General features: G+C 40.6%; 1 protein-coding gene across 1 annotated transcript in view; it reads left to right on the forward strand.

Moving 5' to 3' along the window:
- Positions 1-6238, forward strand: part of MIEF1 (mitochondrial elongation factor 1) — a 30337-nt gene extending 24099 nt beyond the window's left edge. The window contains exons 4-5 of the mRNA XM_077452330.1: positions 2414-2649; positions 5136-6238. Of these exons, the coding sequence (XP_077308456.1) occupies positions 2414-2649; positions 5136-5942 (1043 nt within the window). The 3' untranslated portion in view covers positions 5943-6238. The remainder of the gene's footprint in view (positions 1-2413; positions 2650-5135) is intronic.
- The last annotated feature ends 13872 nt before the right edge of the window (positions 6239-20110 follow it).

Consider the following 20110-nt stretch of genomic DNA (forward strand, 5'->3'; position numbering starts at 1 on the left):
GAGATGGGGTGGTGTCTGCACACCTATACAGTTTCCAGGATCCTGCTGTTCCTACAGCGAGGAGTAGACCAGAAATTGGCTTTTAAGCACCTTTAAGGGACAGATATCCGCTTTGGCTGTTTTTTTTTCCAACAACCCCTGGCGTCTCACTCTCTAGTGAGCACTTTTGTACAAGGGGTCCGGCATGTAGTCCCTCCGGTGTGTCCACCCTTGCCCCCATGGGATCTGAGCCTGGTGCTATTGGCGCTTCAGAAACCGCCATTTGAGAACATCAGGGAAATTCCCTTGTTGACCCTTTCTCAGAAAGTGGTCTTCCTAGTGGCCATTACATCGGCCAGGAGGTTTTCCGAACTGGCAGCCTTGTCTTGCAAGTCACCTTATCTGGTTATTCTCAAGGATTTGGTGGGTGTTACATCCGCAACCTTCTTTTCTACCAAAGGTGGTTTCAGCTTTTCACATCAATGAAGACATTGTGTTACCATCTCTGTGTCTTAAACTGACACATCCTAGAGATGTTGCCCTTCATTCCCTGGATGAGGTCAGGGCTCTAAGGGTATATTTGTCTGCCCCGGCTCCCTTTCGGAAGTCAGAGTCTGTTCGTTTCGGTAGCTGGTCCGTAAAAAGGGATGGTGGTCTCGTCGGCCACCATTTCCAGGTGGATCAGACAGATTGTGGGCCAGGCCTATGCCCTGAAGGGGCAGGTGCCCCCCTTTCCTGTCACTGACCATTTCACCAGGGCACTTGGAACCTCTTGGGCTTTCCAACATCAATCGCCAGTCGCTCAAGTGTGTAAGGCGCGACTTGGTTGTGCGTTCACTTTTTTACAAAATTCTACAAAGTGGATGTAAGCGCCTCGTCTGCCTGATTTGGCTGCAAAGTTTTGCAGATGGCCGTGTAGTGTTGCAATTCTGCACTCTTTCTTCTGTTTTAAACAGTTATTTTTGAGCATCAGTGCACTGTTGCATTTGTTGACCGCAAGTTCTGATGCGGTTAGTGAGATGGTGACTCCCCGGTTAGGGAGCACCGCTGGTTGTGGGTTAAGTTGCTGTTCCCACCCCTCGTTATGACACTGCTTGGGAACATTCCTACGGTCAAGATTACTGGAGTTGTCTGTCAATGAACGAAAGAGAAAATAGGATTTTTGTACTTGCTGTAAAATCCTTTTCTCTTAAGTTCATTGACGGACACAGAACCTTCCCCTCCTATTGATTTATGCTATACTGCTTGTTGACATACTGAGCTGCAGGAAGTAGGCTGAGGGGTTAATACCAGAGGGACTGCCCCCTGGGCAGAACTGTAAAGTTCTGTTTTCACATTTATTACATGTTCTGCCTAGTTCTCTCCTGAAGGTGGAGTAATAACCCTACGGTCAAGATTACTGGAGCTGTGTCCGTCAATGAATTTCAGACAAAAGGATTTTACGATGAGTACAAAAAATCCTATTTTCTGTGTTGGTTTCGGTTTTCGGCCTAGTGTATTTTTCATTTGTGGTATCGGATTCGGCACCAAAAAACCCATTCGGTGCACCCCTAATTAAACTTTATCTTTTGCCATGCATGGGGGAATAAGACTTGGAGATGGGAGCGGCATGTTCCCTGGTATGTGTAATTAAAGCAAAGTTTTACTTTTGTTTTTTAATTTTCTTATTTTACTTGGGTGAAGCGACCAGAAAAAAAACCTGATGTAGAAGTGTGTGTGTGTGTGTGTGTGTGTGTGTGTATGTATATGTGTGTGTGTATATGTGTGTATGTATATGTATATGTGTATATATATATATATATATATATATATATATATGTGTATATATGTATATGTGTGTGTGTGTGTGTGTGTGTGTGTGTGTATATATTATATGCGCTCACACACAGTATTTTTATGAGGGTTATGATCTCTCATAGGGAATGGCTTTACCTATTATAGGTTATGTCCCTACATATCCTACAATTATGTAAACAGTAGGATACTCTTAGTATCCAAAGATACAGTAAAATGCCTAATATATAGGAGACATCCAAAGAAAAGGTTGGCGGTGCTATAGCCTTTCACTAAAGCAGAAATGCACACCTCTGTGATATTATTTGTTTATATTGCACCAATACCTCCTGTGCTCTGCATAAAGTCCATGATAAAAACAAGGGTGAGTAATACAGTTGGAGACAAAATCAGTAGGGGGAGCCAAAGTCCTGTATTATATAGAGAGCTAAACAATTCATATCTTTTTAGGGCTGGTTTTCACTCTAGTATCGTGAAAATATTTGCAAAATAGCTACCTCCTAATGCTCCATTGTATTTTAAAATGTGTCCCTTACTATTTGGTTTGTTTTACTCCAGATTAAATGTTCATAGAATTTTTATTATTTTTTTTTTATATCGTTTACTAATCCTGTTCTGATTTTTAAATTTTATTTTTCAGAGTCTAGTCGCAAGTCCCAGTCCGATATAAAAAAATCACGGTTGAAGCTTTCTCTTCAGGAGAAGCTATTCAGCTATTACAAGAAACATGTTGCTATTCCACCTGCAGAGCAGAGCTGTGCTAAGCAAGCTGCGATAGACATCTGTGCTGAACTGCGCAACTTCATTCACAGCAAGTTTCCAGACATGCCATTGAAAGACATGCACCTTAGCGGAAGCCTGTATGATGATCTGCAGGTATCATTCTTGGATTTTCTTCATTTTCATTTATGCAGTCTGTTTTGGTACCCATGTTAACCTTTTAGACTTTTAAAACCTACAGGTTATGTTAATCAGTTTGTACTGAAGCAAGTGTTAAACATCTAAACTGCAGAATGGATATTTCAATGTTCTTCCCAGCATTTTTTTTTTTCGGGAAAAAATATTCTGCTGTTCACTTGCAGCTGCTCCAAGTAACAATCTGCCCTCGGCATTTGTAGGTTCACCTCATCCCATGTTAGGCTTTACTATAAACTGGCAGTAATGTGCAAGGCGTATTTAAACCTGAGCCATTTCTATTAGTTCGTAGGTGCTAGATGATGCCATTGTGTCAAACTTCCTTCAGTGATTGTAAAAGACAAATATAAAAGTAAGACTTTAATTCTCTCTTTAGTTCCAGTCTGGCGTTGAGATTGCTAGATCAGAACAATGGTGACTAAGGTTGATTGGGTCAGATGGGCAGACAGATCTAGCTTTGAAGCCAGCGAATAAAAAAGCTTGAAAGTTAAATTTATAATACATTTGGACTCCTTAAAGCAATTTAAAACTTTTTTTTTTTTTAATAATAAACATGTTCTATTTACCTGCTGTGTGCAATGGTATTGCACAGAGTGGCCCTAAACCTCCACTTCTGGGGTCCCCCACCGGCGCTCTCGGCACCTCCACTTTTCTGTGTGTTACCATAGGAAGTTCTCAATACCTGCAGAGGTAGCCACCCCTCTCCTTAATTCACCTGTGCCTGAGTGCGGGTACAGTTGCAATGTGCCACCAACCACATCTGCAGAGAAAGGTAGCGTAGACCCCTGATGATCATCAGATCACCAGTTTTGCTCATAAACTTCAGTCAAGTACTTTATTGATGATAATAATAGTTGGTAAAGTTGAATAAAGACACCAGTCCATACAGTTCAACCTGTTTAGGTGTATGTGTGTAAGTATTTAGGTCTCTATCATTCCCCATATCCCTGTATTTTACAGTCATTAAGATGCCCATGTTAAAGTTTTTTTTTTTGTATTTTATTTTTTATCAACACTCCCTGATGACACCACCAATTGTGGAAGGGAGTTTCACATGCTGACTGCCCTAAGAATTGCACAGATGAAGGTTAAACCACTTTTTATACAACTTTATTGAGTAGCCCTGTGTCGACTTAAGTGACCTTAGACTGAATAGTTTTCTCCCTATGCTAAAATCACCATTTAGATTTTTTTTTTTTTTATATTGCTATCATATGTCCTTGTAGTAACAGAACTGAGGTCCTCCAGTGCCCTTATCTGGATTCTCTCCATTTCCAGCACATTATTCCTGAGGACTGGTGACCAGAAATAGAATGGCATACTCAAGATGTGGCCAAACCAGCATTTTTTAAAGTGGTAGAATTAGTTTAATCTCTGGAGTAAATCTCCCTTTTAATGCATGCTTATATTCTGCTAGCCTTGCTTGCTGCAACTTGGCATTTAATTCTATTTCTGAGCCTGTGATCTACTAGAACCCCTAGATCCTTTTCCATCTTTGATTCTCCTAGATGCTCCCATTGTAGATTTATGGGTCAGATGCACTAAAAAATTATATGGTATAGAAATCCTGCTCTTCATGAAACAAATGGTTTTACAAGAAATCTTTTTTCGGTTGGGTGGCTTGTTTAAACTTAGGATGTGATTTGCTGGTATCGAAACACTTCAGACAAGGGTAATTGTAGATTGTTTTTGTTTTTATAAGAAATCCAGATGCTGAACACCCCTTCGGCCCCTTTCACACATGCGGACAGTATGTCTGTATTTCATCCATCCGTTTGCGGATGAAATAAGGGCAAACATGCATCCCTATGGGATAGCGGGTGTCTGCTGATGAACATCCGCAGACACCCGCTATTGTCCGCCTCCGCTATGGTCCGATTCAGCAGACGGAGGAAAATCCTATTTTTCAATCCGTCTGCAGATCGGATGAACACGGGCAGAAGGTCCGTGCTCATCCGATCCCCATAGAGGAGAGCGGAGAGCTGACAGGGCGGTCCCTGCACAGTGTGTGCGGAGACCGCCTTGTCCACCGCCGGCTCAGCGGGGACAATGGAGCGATCCCCGCTGAGCGAGCGGATCATCACGGGGCTGATCATTACTGATCCGTCCCGTGTGAAAGGGGCCTTCCAGATAAAGTCACCAATCCGTATGAAGCCTTTGTTTTCACATTCTCAAAAAAGGTGTGGGAGTAGCTTCAGAGAAAATTCTGGATTATTTAGTAAGGGAACAAGAGGAATGTGAGAGTAAGATTGTTTCCTTGCTCTCTGTATATCCCAAACATTAACCTGTAGAATAAAGTGGGACACGTAATAGGGGGCCAAACCTGTGTTTTGAATTACGGTAACTTCATTATAAGCATATTGGTTGTAAGAATGACAAATTAAGCAGTTTACATCTATCCATTTGCATGCTTTAAAATATTTATCTTTGTGCTCTTCATATTTCAGGTGGTGAGAGCAGATCACATTCAGCTTATAGTACCACTCGTAGTGGAAAATAATTTATGGTCATGTGTCCCTGGAGAAGAGACTATCCTCAGCTTACCAGGGTTTTGCCTTTTGCGTAGAGAAAACATTGAGTACTTTCCTCGTGGGACCAGTTACTGGGATCGCTGTGTTGTAGGGGGTTACCTATGTCCAAAGGCGGTGATAGCCACATTTGAAAAAGTTGTAGCTGGTTCAATTAACTGGCCAGCCATCGGCAGCATGTTGGGATATGTGATTCGGCCAGTAGTGCCATCTGAAAGCCTTATCTTGGAAGTTCAGTATGAGGATGACAGGAAGCTCTTCATAGACTTTTTACCATTAGTTGTGCTCGGGGAGCACCTAGCAGTTGCTAAATCTCATAGACTAGAACGTTATGGAAACATGTGGAGATTAAGTCAACGTGGAGCAGAAACTGCTGCATTAATTGGGCGGGACCAACAGGATTCAGGATGTCGATGCCTCTGCCTAAAAATATTAAAGGCCCTCTGTCGATACAATCTGCCTCTTTCCCATCTCACAGCTTCCCACCTCACCAACATACTTTTACATATTTGTGAAAATGACTGGACACAGGGGTCTTTAGCAGATCGATTCCTTCAAGCACTTCGAGAGACCGTTGGCTACCTAGAAAAAGGAGAATTGCCTTCAGCCTTGGACCCGAAGGTGAACTTGTTTTCAGAACTCACACCAGATGAGGTGGATGAGATGGGCTACTTCCTCTATTGCTCCTTATCAGAGCCAGAGGTGCTGCTGAGGACAGGAGAATGAGAATGTGTGGTGGGGAAAGTGGTAATGGGGAGTAGACAATACAGGGTTAATACATTGATAAACTTTGAAGGACAATTCTAAAATCCAGCTAACAGTACTGTTATTACACAATGCAAAAATACTTTCATATGTTATTTCCTAGTAACTTGGCTTTGCTCTTTTCAATTTGCTTACAGCTGCTCTCAGGTAGGAAGTTTCTTTGTTCAAGATTTACATGATAGTAAACAGAATTTTGCACTGAAAAAAAAAGTAACCAAATACAACATTGTCAACTGCGTATAAAATACTCCTCATTAGTCCATTGACTCCAGTTTTTGCTCTTGTTGAGATGGCGGTATAGCTAGCATCTAAAGCAGGGGTGCCCAACCTTTTGAAGAGCGAGGGCCACTTAAGCGACTTGGTAACTGGTCACGGGCCACAATAAGTGGAGCGGACAGAAGACAGATCTGTGTCCGCTCTGTATATGCAGAGCGGACATGGACACAGCCCACTCTACTCTGTAGCCCCCCCCATCCCGATCCAACCAGATGTAGGGGGATGGATCCCCTTCTGTATTTTTTTTTTTTTTTTTTTTTTTTTTTGTGGATCGGATTGGAGGTAGGTGGGTTCAAATGGACACAAGTTCGTTTACATCTGCCACTCTATAGAGGTGAACGGAGGGTCCACGTGGGTTGAACCGATCATGTGAAAGGGGCCTAAGGCTGCTTTCACACTGATATTCTGCAGTTTACCTGTACTACAGCTAGAGTGCACCTGTGGCTTTCCTGCAGGTTAGCTGCACTTTGCCATTGATGTCTATTATATCCTGCAGGTGTGGTGCACTTTCTGAAAGCGCACCAAACCCACAGATAACAGAAGTCTATGACTCAGTGAAGGTAACCAGAAGGTGCAATGCGCTGCACCTGTAGATCAGTTTGAAAGCAGCCCAGTAACCACTGCAGAACAGATGCCCATATATACACTGTTTTAGTAATAAACTTACCTTTCATAACAGTCTTCCATTCAGGTATCGCCGGCTGTTTCTGTCCCAGGCAGAATGCATTTGGTATCCCCTCCGCTTGGGACAGGAGCCGGCGCTATACAGGAAGCATCTGCAAAAGCGGCTCTGCTCCCTCCGCAGCCGCTTGCTTCCTCTACCGCTGGCTTCATTTAAAACATAGATGCTTTGTGATGGCAGGTCGGCAGCCCACGATTTGGGCTTGACAACCTGCTATCCCAAAGCAGGAGGTCGTGGGCCACATCAGAAGGCTCCGTGGGCCACATGTGGCCCCTGGGCCACTGAATGGGTACCCCTGATCTAAAGCATCTAACACTTTATGTTGTATTTCTGCATTTGCCCACTGTGGTTTCATCCCCCAAACCATTATTTCACTAGTGTGTAACAGCTGAGGAAAGAAGCCTTTAAGTGCAGGGACTGTTTTGAATGTACATTAGGTAAAGAGCCGAGTACATTTTTGTACCTGTAATCAATATAGGCAATGGATGTGCCAGTTGTGGATATTTTACATGTATCGAAAAATTTTGTGTTTGGATATTTTTTTTTTTATGAACTTGATTTATCTATGGAGTTCTTGAAAAGCTACTTGACCATCACTTAGGTGTTTAGGGACCTCACACATCCCAAATTTTATTTAATTTTATATGCATCTATATTATTCAGTTACATTAAATGATTGGGGCTCCTCCTATAAAAACTGGTGTATAGTGAAACAGCATAGTTGCCCAAGAGTTCCATTGACTGCTTTTAATGTTCTAATATGCATTATCAAAACAGCTGATGACGTTTGACAGCTTGTTGTGGGTATCGCCCCTTACTTTTCTTTGGTCCTTATTTGTTTGAATGTTGTTGGTAGTGTATTAGCTGTTCTGTCCAAAAATGCTATATTTAGAAAGTTATTTTATCGATCTTGTCAGTCATTTTCTACCTCCATATGTTATCATTTTTAAATGCATAGCGGAAAACCTCCAGGTGTTATTTCATGCAGCAGCCATAATATAGTTCTATCTTACTACATCTTTTTAAAGGCTAATGAAACTAAAGGGCCATACACACCGGCCAAATATCGGGCAACATTGGTTGGTTTAATAGAAACTGACTGACGTTCGGCCCGCATGTACGCCTTCTGCCGAAGGAGCGCAACCAAAAAAGATCTGTCGATTGGAACCCTATCAGTGCACTTAGCCAATGGCTGAGAGCGCTGGCCAGTGTGTTCTAAGTCTTATACCCACCTGTCCATGCTCCCTACCGGAAGCTGCACAGCTGTAAGCGCTTTTGGCTTGTCCTCTACTTTTACATACATGTAAGGACATACATAGAATAAGGACCAGCTGCAAGACTTCAAGTGGGCTGATTTGGCGAGAAATGAGGGAAGGTATGGCTTTGAGAGAATGGGGGGGGGGGGGGGGTGGGGCTAAAAGGTAAAGTCTAGGTATGAAAGTGCAGTTGCCCCTTAAATCGGAGATAAGCCCTCCTATCCTTTACATCCAAAGAGGCTGCCATCTTTAGCCCCTTTTTGATCTGCAGTTGCCATGGTGCTGTGATCAGTTATGACAGCAGCCATTTGATGGCTTGACAGATCAGTCAAGAGCACAAGCAACTTTGACTGTTATCATTAAGGCATGCCATGAATGTAAGTGTTTTGGGAAGCCATTATGTTTATCGGTTTAGTTCCACTTTAGGTGCCAATACCAGATTTTTTGAGTGCTGCCAGGTATCTACTTGAATATCTGATGGTTGTGATAAAATATCTAGTAATTTGAAGTGGTTGTAAACCCAGTCATAAAATTTGAACCAAGTGTGTGTATGTGTGTGTGTATATATATATATATATATATATATATATATATATATATATATATATATATATATATATATATATATATATATATAAATAATCTCTGAAGTGTTCACTTGTCTCTCTCCAATGCTCTCCAAGTGTAATTTCTCCATTGTGCTTCATTCCTCTGTAATCAGCATGAGTCACTTCTGAGACGTTTTCCTGACACATGAGTTAAAATTATTACTGTGACCGGGAGGGAGATGAGCACACAGGGTTTTCAGAATACATCTCTGCATGTTCCTTTATTCCTCTGCCTAAAAGGGGGAGTGTTGTCCCTTGCCTCCAATCAGCTCTCACACAGTGTATAAGAGCTTTAACTGCATTTCTCCACCCCTCCTCTGTACTCCTCACAGATGCATAAGGATTGTATCACATTTTTGCACTTTTGAAGGGTTGTAGATAAGAGAAGACTGCAGATAAACATAAGACGTATGTAGGAGGATTTGATTAATCTCTGCATCATCTGAGGCTATTTGAGATTTTACCTCCACTTTATTCACTTATTTTTTCTCTCCCATGTTATACTAGATGTGGAAATGCTACATCAGTAAGTACTTGCAGGATTGAGGCAGAGATCCAATTTTCATTTAGGGGCATATTGATAAAGCAGGGAGTGTGACGTTCACCAAATACTGCAGGTGAAGCATTCCCTGTAATTTAAAGCACTAGCACCAGGAACAATTCACTTGCAGTGAATATATGATAAATGTTGCATGAGCTGCTTTCTAAAATATTCTAGAGTAAAAAATTCACTTTTGGTAGGAAAAAAAAAGATACATGTTTCACTGAATCATGTCTTCCAAGATGCCAATTAGACATTTGCCGAAAAAATTTTTTTCGCTTTATTCTTTTTCTTTTCCTTTTTTTTTTTATAATTTTTCGGGTCATTTGTTATAATCAAAATTCAAAAATTTGAAAGAATAACTTATAAAAACGAATAGGTATTGGAATTTTCTTTCAAATTTGGCTGTTAGTGAACGTAAGGAATACAAATTTATCCGAAGGTACGAATTATCTGAAATAACGAATGCCACATCTAAACAAATGCAACGGAACAAATTAATAAATAATAATCAAAAGCTTTTATTATTATTATTATTCATTACGTTCCATTCGTTTAGATACGGCATTTGTTATTTCGGATAATTCGTAACTTTAGATAAATTCATATTCATTATTTTCACTAACAGCCAAATTTGAAAGGAAATTCCAATACCTATAATTTAATAAGTTAATAGTTATTTCAGATCTTTGAATTCTCAAATATTTGGAAAATTTGTTAAGGGTTTTCGTTAATTCGGATATTTCCGAATGAACTCGTTTGTCGAAATTCGTTAAAACTAATTTGGAACTAAACGAATTGCACCTGTCTAATGGCAATCATTTATAATATATTTTAGTGTGCAGTCATTGAATTGAGATCCTCAACAACTACATTTTGTATTCTGTTTATAATAATTGGATGTTTTTTTCTGGAAGGAAAGCTAACATTGTGAATGCCAGGTTACTATGCTGTTTTTCTATACAGTAATACCTTGGATTACGAGTAACGCAATCCAAGGTTCCACTGTAATTTTATTACAAGAGGACTAGCAGAAAACATCAGGCAGATTGTATAACCTAACAGTCAAATAAGCAACATTTGTGTTTTGATGTGAATCGCATGCTATGGCAGAGTCTGAAGATAGGAAAATTGATTGTAATGCATACTTTTTTTTTACTCCACAGCTGCTAAATGTGTATCATTGACGTCCACATCTATATATCATATATCTGTGATATGAATGATATTACCAAAATATTTGCCTACGTCTCTCTTCTGGTAGCAGGAGTGTTATCCAGATTTTTTTATTTTTTTTTTTATTGTTAATGCATGACCATTTTCAGGTGCCAATCAGGAAACAGAACTTTGTCAAGCTTTTAGTTCGTATGTGAGTTTTGAATTATGCTTTTTATTGCTTTTTTTTTTTTTTTTGCCCAAATCAGTATTTAACAAATTTTCATGGTTCTGGTATACAAATCATGGAGAGAAAGGTGCAGGGTATTATCTTTATTGCAGGTGTTGCATACAGCAGCCAATGCAGTTCTTGTGTTTTGTTATCAGATGTGTACACCAGAAATGACAGTTGAAATCTGGTTTCTATGGGGAGTGCCTTCACTTTTCCATCCCGTTGTTGCCCCATAAAATTCCACTTTATTTCCAACCTGTAGTGGAATAAAAAAATAATGGATTTTTCAGAAAACTTGTGCTAAAAAAAGCAGTGGGAGTTGCCATGCTGATGCCCTCCTAAAATGCCATTTGCTTGCCAGTTCGTCTCTGACATCTGTCTATGAGTAACTAACCAAGAGCAAATGTATTACACGTAAAGGCAGAGTAAAGTAAAAACTCCTGGTTTGTATTCTTGTTTGATGGCAGTGACTTAAGAAGTGTTCAAATAATTGCTTGACAGTTGGGCAACTGGCATTTTCATTACATCTTCCTACTTTTTTCTTTTTAAAACAAGATTTTTATTATGTTTTTGTGGCTGTTGAGCATTTCCTTTATAGCTGTGCGTGCAGTGCATATCTGTTTCCTGTGCTTGATAACAGTCCATATAAATCTATATTGATTGCCTCACTGCTTTATGACCCTCTAGCATTTTATTGAGCATTAAATAACATTTTGGTGTGCCACCATTTATTGTTCTTTATGCAAACTATGTCTTCTAAGTTTACAGAACAGCTAGATAAGCCATGTCATGACAATATGACCATACCAAGCCCTATACAGGTTGTCAAACTGTGAGATACTGGTGCTAGAAAGACTTTGTTTTTATGCTGGGTTTTATTGCCAGCTTGATCCGATGACCATTCTTACACTAGTGCCGAGAAAGCAGTATCGTTCCATTCTGTTGAAATGAGAAGTTGAGGAATCGAACACTAAAAACGTAATGCTACTGTCCTGTGATATAGAATACATGAATAAGTAACCTAATTTTTCCTTAATGCCCAGCACCCCAGCAGCATATACCTTCAATTTGCTCCTCTGCTGCTACCAAGAGTGGAGAAAATCCCATGGTACTTCTACTTATGATGGAATATGTGACTTGCTCACCTTTCTGTCACGTGGCAGCTTTGGGGCTTGGTGATTAACTGATTGATGTCACATGGGGGCTTGAGAGACCTTAGCCCTGTCTAAGCTTCGCCTAGAGCGAACTGGAGTTTACAAAAAGCTTCTTCACTCTCTTCTGGCAGCTGTGTATTTGCTTTTGATGAATATTTAATCAAACCTACAGCTTTGCCCTGCATGGACCAATCACAGGTTTGCTTTAAGGAAATGATTATTGCGCTGAAGTACAACATTAGGGTATATTGGTTTGTTTGACACCCTAGTCATATAGTGGACTTGCATAGGTACTCCAGTTTTCTCCCACACTCTTGGGCTCCATCTAAAATGGCAATGATGAATTTTAATGAGCGTGCCCAAGGTGGCTGCCTTGCCATCTGCCCCAACAGCAGATAAAGCTGCATATTTTTGGCTTTCATTCTCTATAAGCCATTAGGGTGTGAAATGAAGGTATATAAAACTGGATGGCAGCCATTAAGCTAACTTATTGCTTTACCCCGCAATTTAAAGTTAAATGTGTCAGCACACTTTGCCCTATTAAAGCAGGCACAGAAAGAGAGGGTGAAAGGAAATCTTCCAATGGGGAAACCTGTCCTGGTGAGAACTGTCTGAGGGACTCCGCTTTTGAGAGATCACTGATTACTTCCTGCCGTGTATCTGTACCAGGTTGTAAGCATTTTACCAAATCCAAAACTGAAAGCAAATGGTTTTGACTTCACATATATTTAAAACCCCTTCCACACTGAGGCATTTTTCAGGCGCGTTTGGGCTAAAAATGGCACCTGTAAAGAGCCTTAAAAACGCCTCCCCTGCACTAACAGTATGAAAGCCAGAGTGCTTTCACACTGGGGAGCTGCATTGGCAGGACGTTAAAAAAAAAACGTCCTGCAAGCAGCATCTTTGAGGAGGTGAAGGAGCTGTGCATACACTGCCGATGCCCATTGAAATGAATGAGCGCCGTAGCACCTGCAAAGTTCTTCGGCAGCAGCACTACACTAGCACGTTTAACCCTTTATGCGGGGTTAATAGCGCCCGCTAGTGGCCGAAAAGCATCGCTGAAACGATTGTAAAGCACTGCTAAAACTAGCATCATTTTACCGTCCAACGCCCGCCCAGTGTGGAAGCAGCCTTAAAGATCTGCAAGGTGCAATCATTGTAGAGTACTATTACACGGAGCAAGGTATGCATACGTCATAAGCAAAAATGGCTGCCCCCAAATGCAGAATTAAAAATTAGATAAGTAAACATGGCTTTTAGCACACTAGACATTGGTAACATTAGTTACATTTAGGTGAACCCTTGTGTAGTTCCCCTTTTAATTGCTTCAGATTTAGTAGATCAGCTGCCAGGTCAGGAGCACTTCATTCTAATACGTTTTTCAATTTTGCCCATAATTTACTTCTATTGTGTATTCAATCACGTGGAGGAGCAGCAGCTGTCACGATTGGCTGTGGTCCTTTACCCAATAGCTATATATATATATATATATATATATATATATATATATATATATATATATATATATATATATAATTTTTATTTATTTTTTCTCAACACCCCAAATTCTTTCATAGAGAATTAAAAAAAAAACTGGAGAAAACAGAATTTGTAGCAGCTCTGCGTGGTAACCAATCAGTTTCTAGCTTTAATTTTAAAGAAGCTGTTCCAGATTCTGTCTGCTCTAGTTTTAGTAAATTTCAACCAGAATGCACTACCGGTTAAATATAGAATGGGTTTTCTCTTGTGCTTCCAGTTTTAGATGAACTCTCAAAGCAAGCCTTCTATAAGGATGATATTTATCATTTTGACATATTTTTTTATTTTTTTTTTATTTTTTATGGAGCATAGCTAAGAAATTTGCACTTCCATGTAATCTATCATTGTAATAACGTGTATTAGTTGTAAGTTGGAAATATGTTTTGTGTAAATTCCTTCATTTTCCTGTATTAACTATGGTTATGCAGCCTTTTCAGTGACGGGTTTCACTTCACACTGTGTATGGAGCTAAATGTTACTCCCCTATGTATTTTACTAGGTATCTTGAATATTTATCAATGAAATGGTTTGAAAGGATATAATGTGCATGTTTTTTTATTTTGTTTGTTTTGAGGGCGTGTGTGTCAAAGTATTATAACCAATAAAAAAGATTAAAATCCTAGTTGTGTGTTTTTCTAAATAGAGCAAGGACAGCCGTTATGGAGCAGATTTCTTGGCAAGAATGACAGTGAGAAATCTTCTCGCCTTTACGTAACTTGCTTACTGCTAGCACTGTTGAGGTATTTTCCAGACTTGGTCCTTAAATAGATGTTGGGACTGATCTGTTTTTTTTTTTGGGGGGTAGGAAAAATGATTTTAAAATTACTCAAGCACTTTTAACAAGTAGTTGCAATAAACAAGTACTTCCAGCTCTTGGTGTGGCAGGGCACTAGAAATACAGGCACTGTCGGGGTCATGCTGTATGGGGCTAAGCGCCTATATAAATTAGCCCTCATGCATTTACAGCGTTAAGGTCAAAAACACACCTCTGCATTTGCAACCCTCTGTCCTGGAGATAGCAGCAGTTAATAAGAACCATGGGTAAGTGTTTGGGGACAATCTGCATCCTTTCCCAAACTTCCTTATCCTACACTAGACAGGCCTAGTTTACACTTGTGGTCAACAGATCTTGCAACTGAACACAACCCATGTAGGTGAATGGGGCCATGCCCTTCAATTGTGCAATGCATGCAGTTTCGGCATGGTGGTGCAGGCTTACAGGGTTAAAAACGGGTGGTGAGGAAGCAACTTATTTTCTCCCAGCCGCCTAATAAATGCCCTCTGGAATGAGCTGCTGCAAATGAAACAAGCCTTGATAGGCTCCTGCTGCCATCAGTCATGAGCATGACTTGCTAGGTATTGTGTGTGTCTATGGATGCACACGGCTTGGTTCAGGTTCCAGATAGAAGTGCACACCACGGGACAGCCATTTTGGGACCTTTTGGACAAAGGAAAGAAAATGTAAGGAATTTCGCTCAATATAGTTGAATGTGGATCCCTTCCTTATAAATTATACCGCTTGTTCAGAATATGTAAACACACTTGTTGGCAAGTTGGCACAAAATTGGCCCTAGTATATGAATGGGGAAATTGGATCGTGGGCTCCTTGAGGGTAGGGACCGTTGTGAGTGTGCAATGTACAGGGATAGGGACAATTGTAGACACTCACTCAGGTTGAACTGGGTGGACTGGTGTCTTTATTCTACCTTACTAACTATGTAACTAGTGTTCATGATTCGGGCACACGTTCTTGTTTAAAGCAAACTTGTGCACTCCAAACTGGTAAACTGACCACATAATCTAAATGCAGGTACCTAGAAATTTCCATCATGTACAGTGCCTTGAAAAAGTATTTGTACCCTTTGAAATGTTCCTCATTTTTTCATGTAACAACAAAAAACAAAAATTTATTTTATATGATAGACCAACACCAACAAATTATCTGAAAAAAGTGGCATGCATTTAAATTCAGCCCCCTTTACTCTGATACCCGAATTAAAATCTAATGGAACCAATTGCCTTCAGAAGTCACCTAAATAGAGTCCACCTGTGTGTACTTTAATCTCAGTATTAATACAACTGTTCTGAGAAGCCCTCAGAGGTTTGTTAGAGAACATTAGTGACAAACAGCATTATGGAGGCCAAAGGAACACACCCGACAGGTCAGGGTTAAAGTTGTGGAGACATATAACCACTTGCCGACAGGCTCACGCCGATATATGTCCGCAAAGTGGCAAGGGTGCGCAAAATCCTGTATGGGTACGTTGGCCCTTTAAGAGCTGCCAGAGGTGAGGTAGAATAAAAACATATCGAATCGGGCAGGACTACAGTGATGCAGGTTTTCTTTATTTTTGAGTTTTACGACAAGTTAAGTTAAAACAAAAGGGACAAATATTTAGTACACAACTGTGTTTATTTAGTAAAGCTGAAAAGTGCAAAATTAGGCTCACTTCTGCATAGAAACCAATGAGCTTCTAACTCCAGCTTGTTCAATTAAGCTTTGGTAATAAAACCTGGAAGCTCATTGGTTTCTATGCAGAAGTGAGCCTGATTTTGCACTTTCCAGCTTTAGTAAATAAACCCCATTGTGTACTTAAAAGTGGGGTATGCCTGTATAACTGGTTTTGTCCAATTAAAAACACCTGTGTAGAGATAGTATGGCACCCAGCTGTGTTAAATCAACCCTCATCCTCATAAGACTTCAGAACTTCAAGGATAACAGATTTACTGCTTTGGGAGAATGAACTTTCAATAACCCCACTAAATGTAAGTCTTTTTTGTTTTTCACTATACAATCCTATGTGCATGTATACATACGAGTTTCACAAAAAGTACTGTATCATCTACATAAAATATATATATATATATATATAATATGCGTATATATATTTTTTTTATACAATGCCAGTTACTTTATTTAATATATACATATCAGTATTTCCTTATTCAATGTATTTCAACAGTTTTAATGAGGGCACAAGCAGATCTTTGACCTTGTCAAACTTAATGAATTGTACATAACTTTCCCATATTCCACATTATTTCTAAACCACCTATATAAGATGTTCTTATCTTATCAGGCTGTAATTCACGTGCTGTCAAGTTTTATTTTCTAATTAGTGCTTACTTAAAAACTAAAATTGAACTATCCTAATGAACTTTCACCCAGTAAACTATCTTCTAAAAAATATCAGAAGCAGAGAGGTCATCTAAATTATACCAGCAGACTCGGTCCCATAAGGCTCTGCCTTTTCCTGCTTGGGTCTTTTCAGCTTAGCCAAGTGCTTGATGTTTTTGGAGAGATCTTCGTCATCATTTGCTGGTCCAGTATCATAACACAAGCTGCTTTGGATGCTGTAAGACAAGTTCAGTGCATACCTGTTCTGCAAAGATGCAAGTCTCTTCCAGTTCCTCCTTTAGTGCGTGAAATCCTTCCTTTGTAGCAATTAACCACTTGACAACTGGGTACTTAAACACCCTTAAAGCGGAGGTCCACCCTAAAATGGACCTCCGCTCATCGGAATCCCCCCCCTCCGGCGCCACAATTGGCACCTTTCAGGGGGGAGGGGGGTGCAGTTACCTGGTTATCCAGGTAACTGCACCCACTTCCGGGATAGCTGTCTGCGGAAAGGGGCGTAGATTACGCCCCTTTCCGCAACTGCCCGCCCCTTTGCGCAAGTGCCCCGCTGCCTGCTGGGAAACACACAGTTCCCAGAGGCAGCGGGGACCGTCCAGATTGCACCGCGCGGCTCGCGCATGCGCAGTAGGGAACCGGGAAATGAAGCCGAAAGGCTCCAATTCCTGATTCCCATACCCAAGATGGCGGCGGCAGGACCCGACAGACGACCTAGCGATCGGCTTCGGGTGCCGACATCGCGGGCGTGCTGGACAGGTAAGTGTCACTATTTTAAAAGTCAGCAGCTGCAGTATTTGTAGCTGCTGGCTTTTAAAAAAAAAAAAAAAAAACGCGGAGTCCCGGTGGACTCCCGCTTTAATAACCATACCAATTTTCAGCTTTCAGTGCTCTCACAATTTGAATGACAGTTACTCAGTCATGCAACACTGTACCCATATGAAATTTTGTCATTTTTTTCACACAAATAGAGCTTTCTTTTGGTGGTATTTGATCGCCTCTGTGTTTTTTACTTTTTGTGCTATAAATGAAAAAATACCGAAAATTTTGTAAAAAAAAAAATGCATTTTTCTTCATTTCTACTAATTTTTTTTGTAAATAAGTAATTTTTCTTCATAAATTTGGCCAAAAATGTATACTGCTAAATATCTTTAGTAAAAATAACCCAAATTAGTGGAAATTTTTTATTCTCTGTGAAAGTTATAGGGTGTACAAGCTATGGTGCCAATCGCTGAAAATGTATCAATTTGATCACACCTGATGAACTGACAGCCTATCTCATTTCTTGAGACCCTAACAAGCCAGTAAAGTACAAAAAAAAAACAAATGACCCCATTCTGGAAAGTAGACATTCCAAGGTATTTAGTACATGGCAAAGTTAGTTTTTTGAGCTTGTCATTTTTTCCCACAATTCTTTGCAAAATGAAGATTTTTTTAAATTTTATTTTTTTTCACACCAAATTGTCATTATAACAGGTTATTTCTCTCACACAGCATGTACATTCAACAAATGAAACCCAAAAATATATTCTGCTGCTCCTCCTGAGTACGGCAATACCACATGTGTGAGACTTTTACACAGCCTGGCCACATACACAGGCCCAACATTGAAGTAGCAACTTCAGGCATTCTAGGAGCATAAATTACCCATCTAATCTCTCAACCCCCTATTACACTTTTGAAGGCCCTGGAGCACCAGGACAATTGAAACGCCCACAAAGTGACCCCATTTTGGAAAGCAAACACCCTAACGTATAATCTATGAGGCATAATGAGTCTTTTAAATGGTTCATTTTTTTCCCAAAGTTTTTGGAAAACGTGGAAAAAAAATGAAAATGCATTTTTTTTTTACAAAAAGTTGTCCATTTATAAGATATTTCCAACACATAGCATGTACATAACAAAAATGACACCCCAAAATATATTCTGCTACTCCTGAGTATGGCGATACCACATGTGTGAGACTTTTACACAGCCTGGCCACATAGAGGCCCAACATCTAAGAAGCATCATCAGGTGTTCTAGGAACATAACTTGCGCATCCAATTTCCTTACAATCTATCACATTTTTGAAGGCCCTTCATATTTCTAACATAGCACGTACATACCAAGAATTACACCCTAAAATACATTCTGCTGAGTAAGGGGTAAACAAAAAATTACCTGTGGTTTTAGTAGTCCAATTGTCCACAGGAGGAGAGCCCTGATCCAGGCAGCAGGCAGGAACGTGGTCAGCGACAGTGAATGGAATTGTCCAGGCAGCAGGCAGGAATATTGTCTATCCTGGTAGTAAGCAGGAACATGGTCCAAGTAGCAGGCTATGAAATAATGGGGAAAGGGGTAGAGGCTTCTCCCGCCCAAATCTCTTTGAAGCCTCAGAGTCTCCAGTCCCTAATTCGGGAATAAGAAAACTAAAAAATGTGTTTTCTTCATCCAGAAAAACTATTCTGGAGCCCCTCACATATGTGAGACCCCTTTTGTTCCCACTAGCATAGCAGGGTAAAAGATCAATCCAAGAGGCAGGCAAAAAACATGGTCAAACAGTCGATGGTCAGTTCCAGAGAAGGCAGAGGCAGGTACAGTTTAGCGTTAGGCAGAAGCGTGGTCGTATAACAGGCCAGGGTCAGTTCCGGAGAAGGCAGAAGTATGTTTAGCGTTGGACAGAAGCTTGGTCGTATAACAGGCCAGGGTCGATTCCGGAGAAGGCAGAGGTATGTTTAGCGTTAGGCAGAAGCTTGGTCATATAACAGGCCAGGGTCGGATTCCGGAGAAGGCAGAGGTATGTACAGTTCAGTGCAGTGGCATAAGGGGTGTGGAGGAAAATGACAGGAAATGAGAATTACGTTTACCATACTTCCCTAATAATGTAGAGAAGTATGGTAACGGTGGAAGCATTCACCTATACAGAGGCCTGGTTGGGAAGGACAATCGGGACAATATAATGTGGTGTCTCTTTTAATTCCTACACTGGAGCACACACGGCATTTTTTCTGACGTCTGCAGCCTGTTTCACGGGGCGGGATTTTGTCAGGAAAGTGGCGCTCGTGGAGTCTGCTCACGCAATCAGAGCGAATGGTTTCTGGTGGGCCTTCAGGGTACAAAAGGGCGGAAATAACTTCTTCTTGGTAGTACAGATAGGATACAGGGTTCTCTGTAGATTTTGGTAAATAACATAAGTGTTATACATGGCCAAACTGAAAAAATAAATGGACACTTTTTTATACCAGTGGCGGGATTTTCTTGTGGGAAGGTAGGGTTCAATCATCTGATCGTTGAAGTCCACTCCCCCCATAAACAAATTGTAATCGTAGATGCAGGCTGGTTTCTAGATTGGGCCGTTTCTTCTGGAGACTTCTATGTAGGTGTCATTATGGATTGTCGTCAGCATGAGGACGTTTCGTTTGTCCCTCCACTTGACAGCCAATAGCTCCTGGTTCCGCAAAGATGCTGTCTCCCCTCGTTGTAGCCTTTCATTGACGAGTTTTTGCGGGAAGCCCTTTCTATTGGCTCTTACTGTACCACATGCTGGGGTGTCTCTCCGGTGAAGATTGCG

Source organism: Lithobates pipiens, unplaced genomic scaffold (assembly GCF_037356315.1).
Source record: "Lithobates pipiens isolate NorthernLeopardFrog02 unplaced genomic scaffold, aLitPip1_a1.2 Scaffold_23, whole genome shotgun sequence".
Taxonomy (NCBI): domain Eukaryota; kingdom Metazoa; phylum Chordata; class Amphibia; order Anura; family Ranidae; genus Lithobates; species Lithobates pipiens.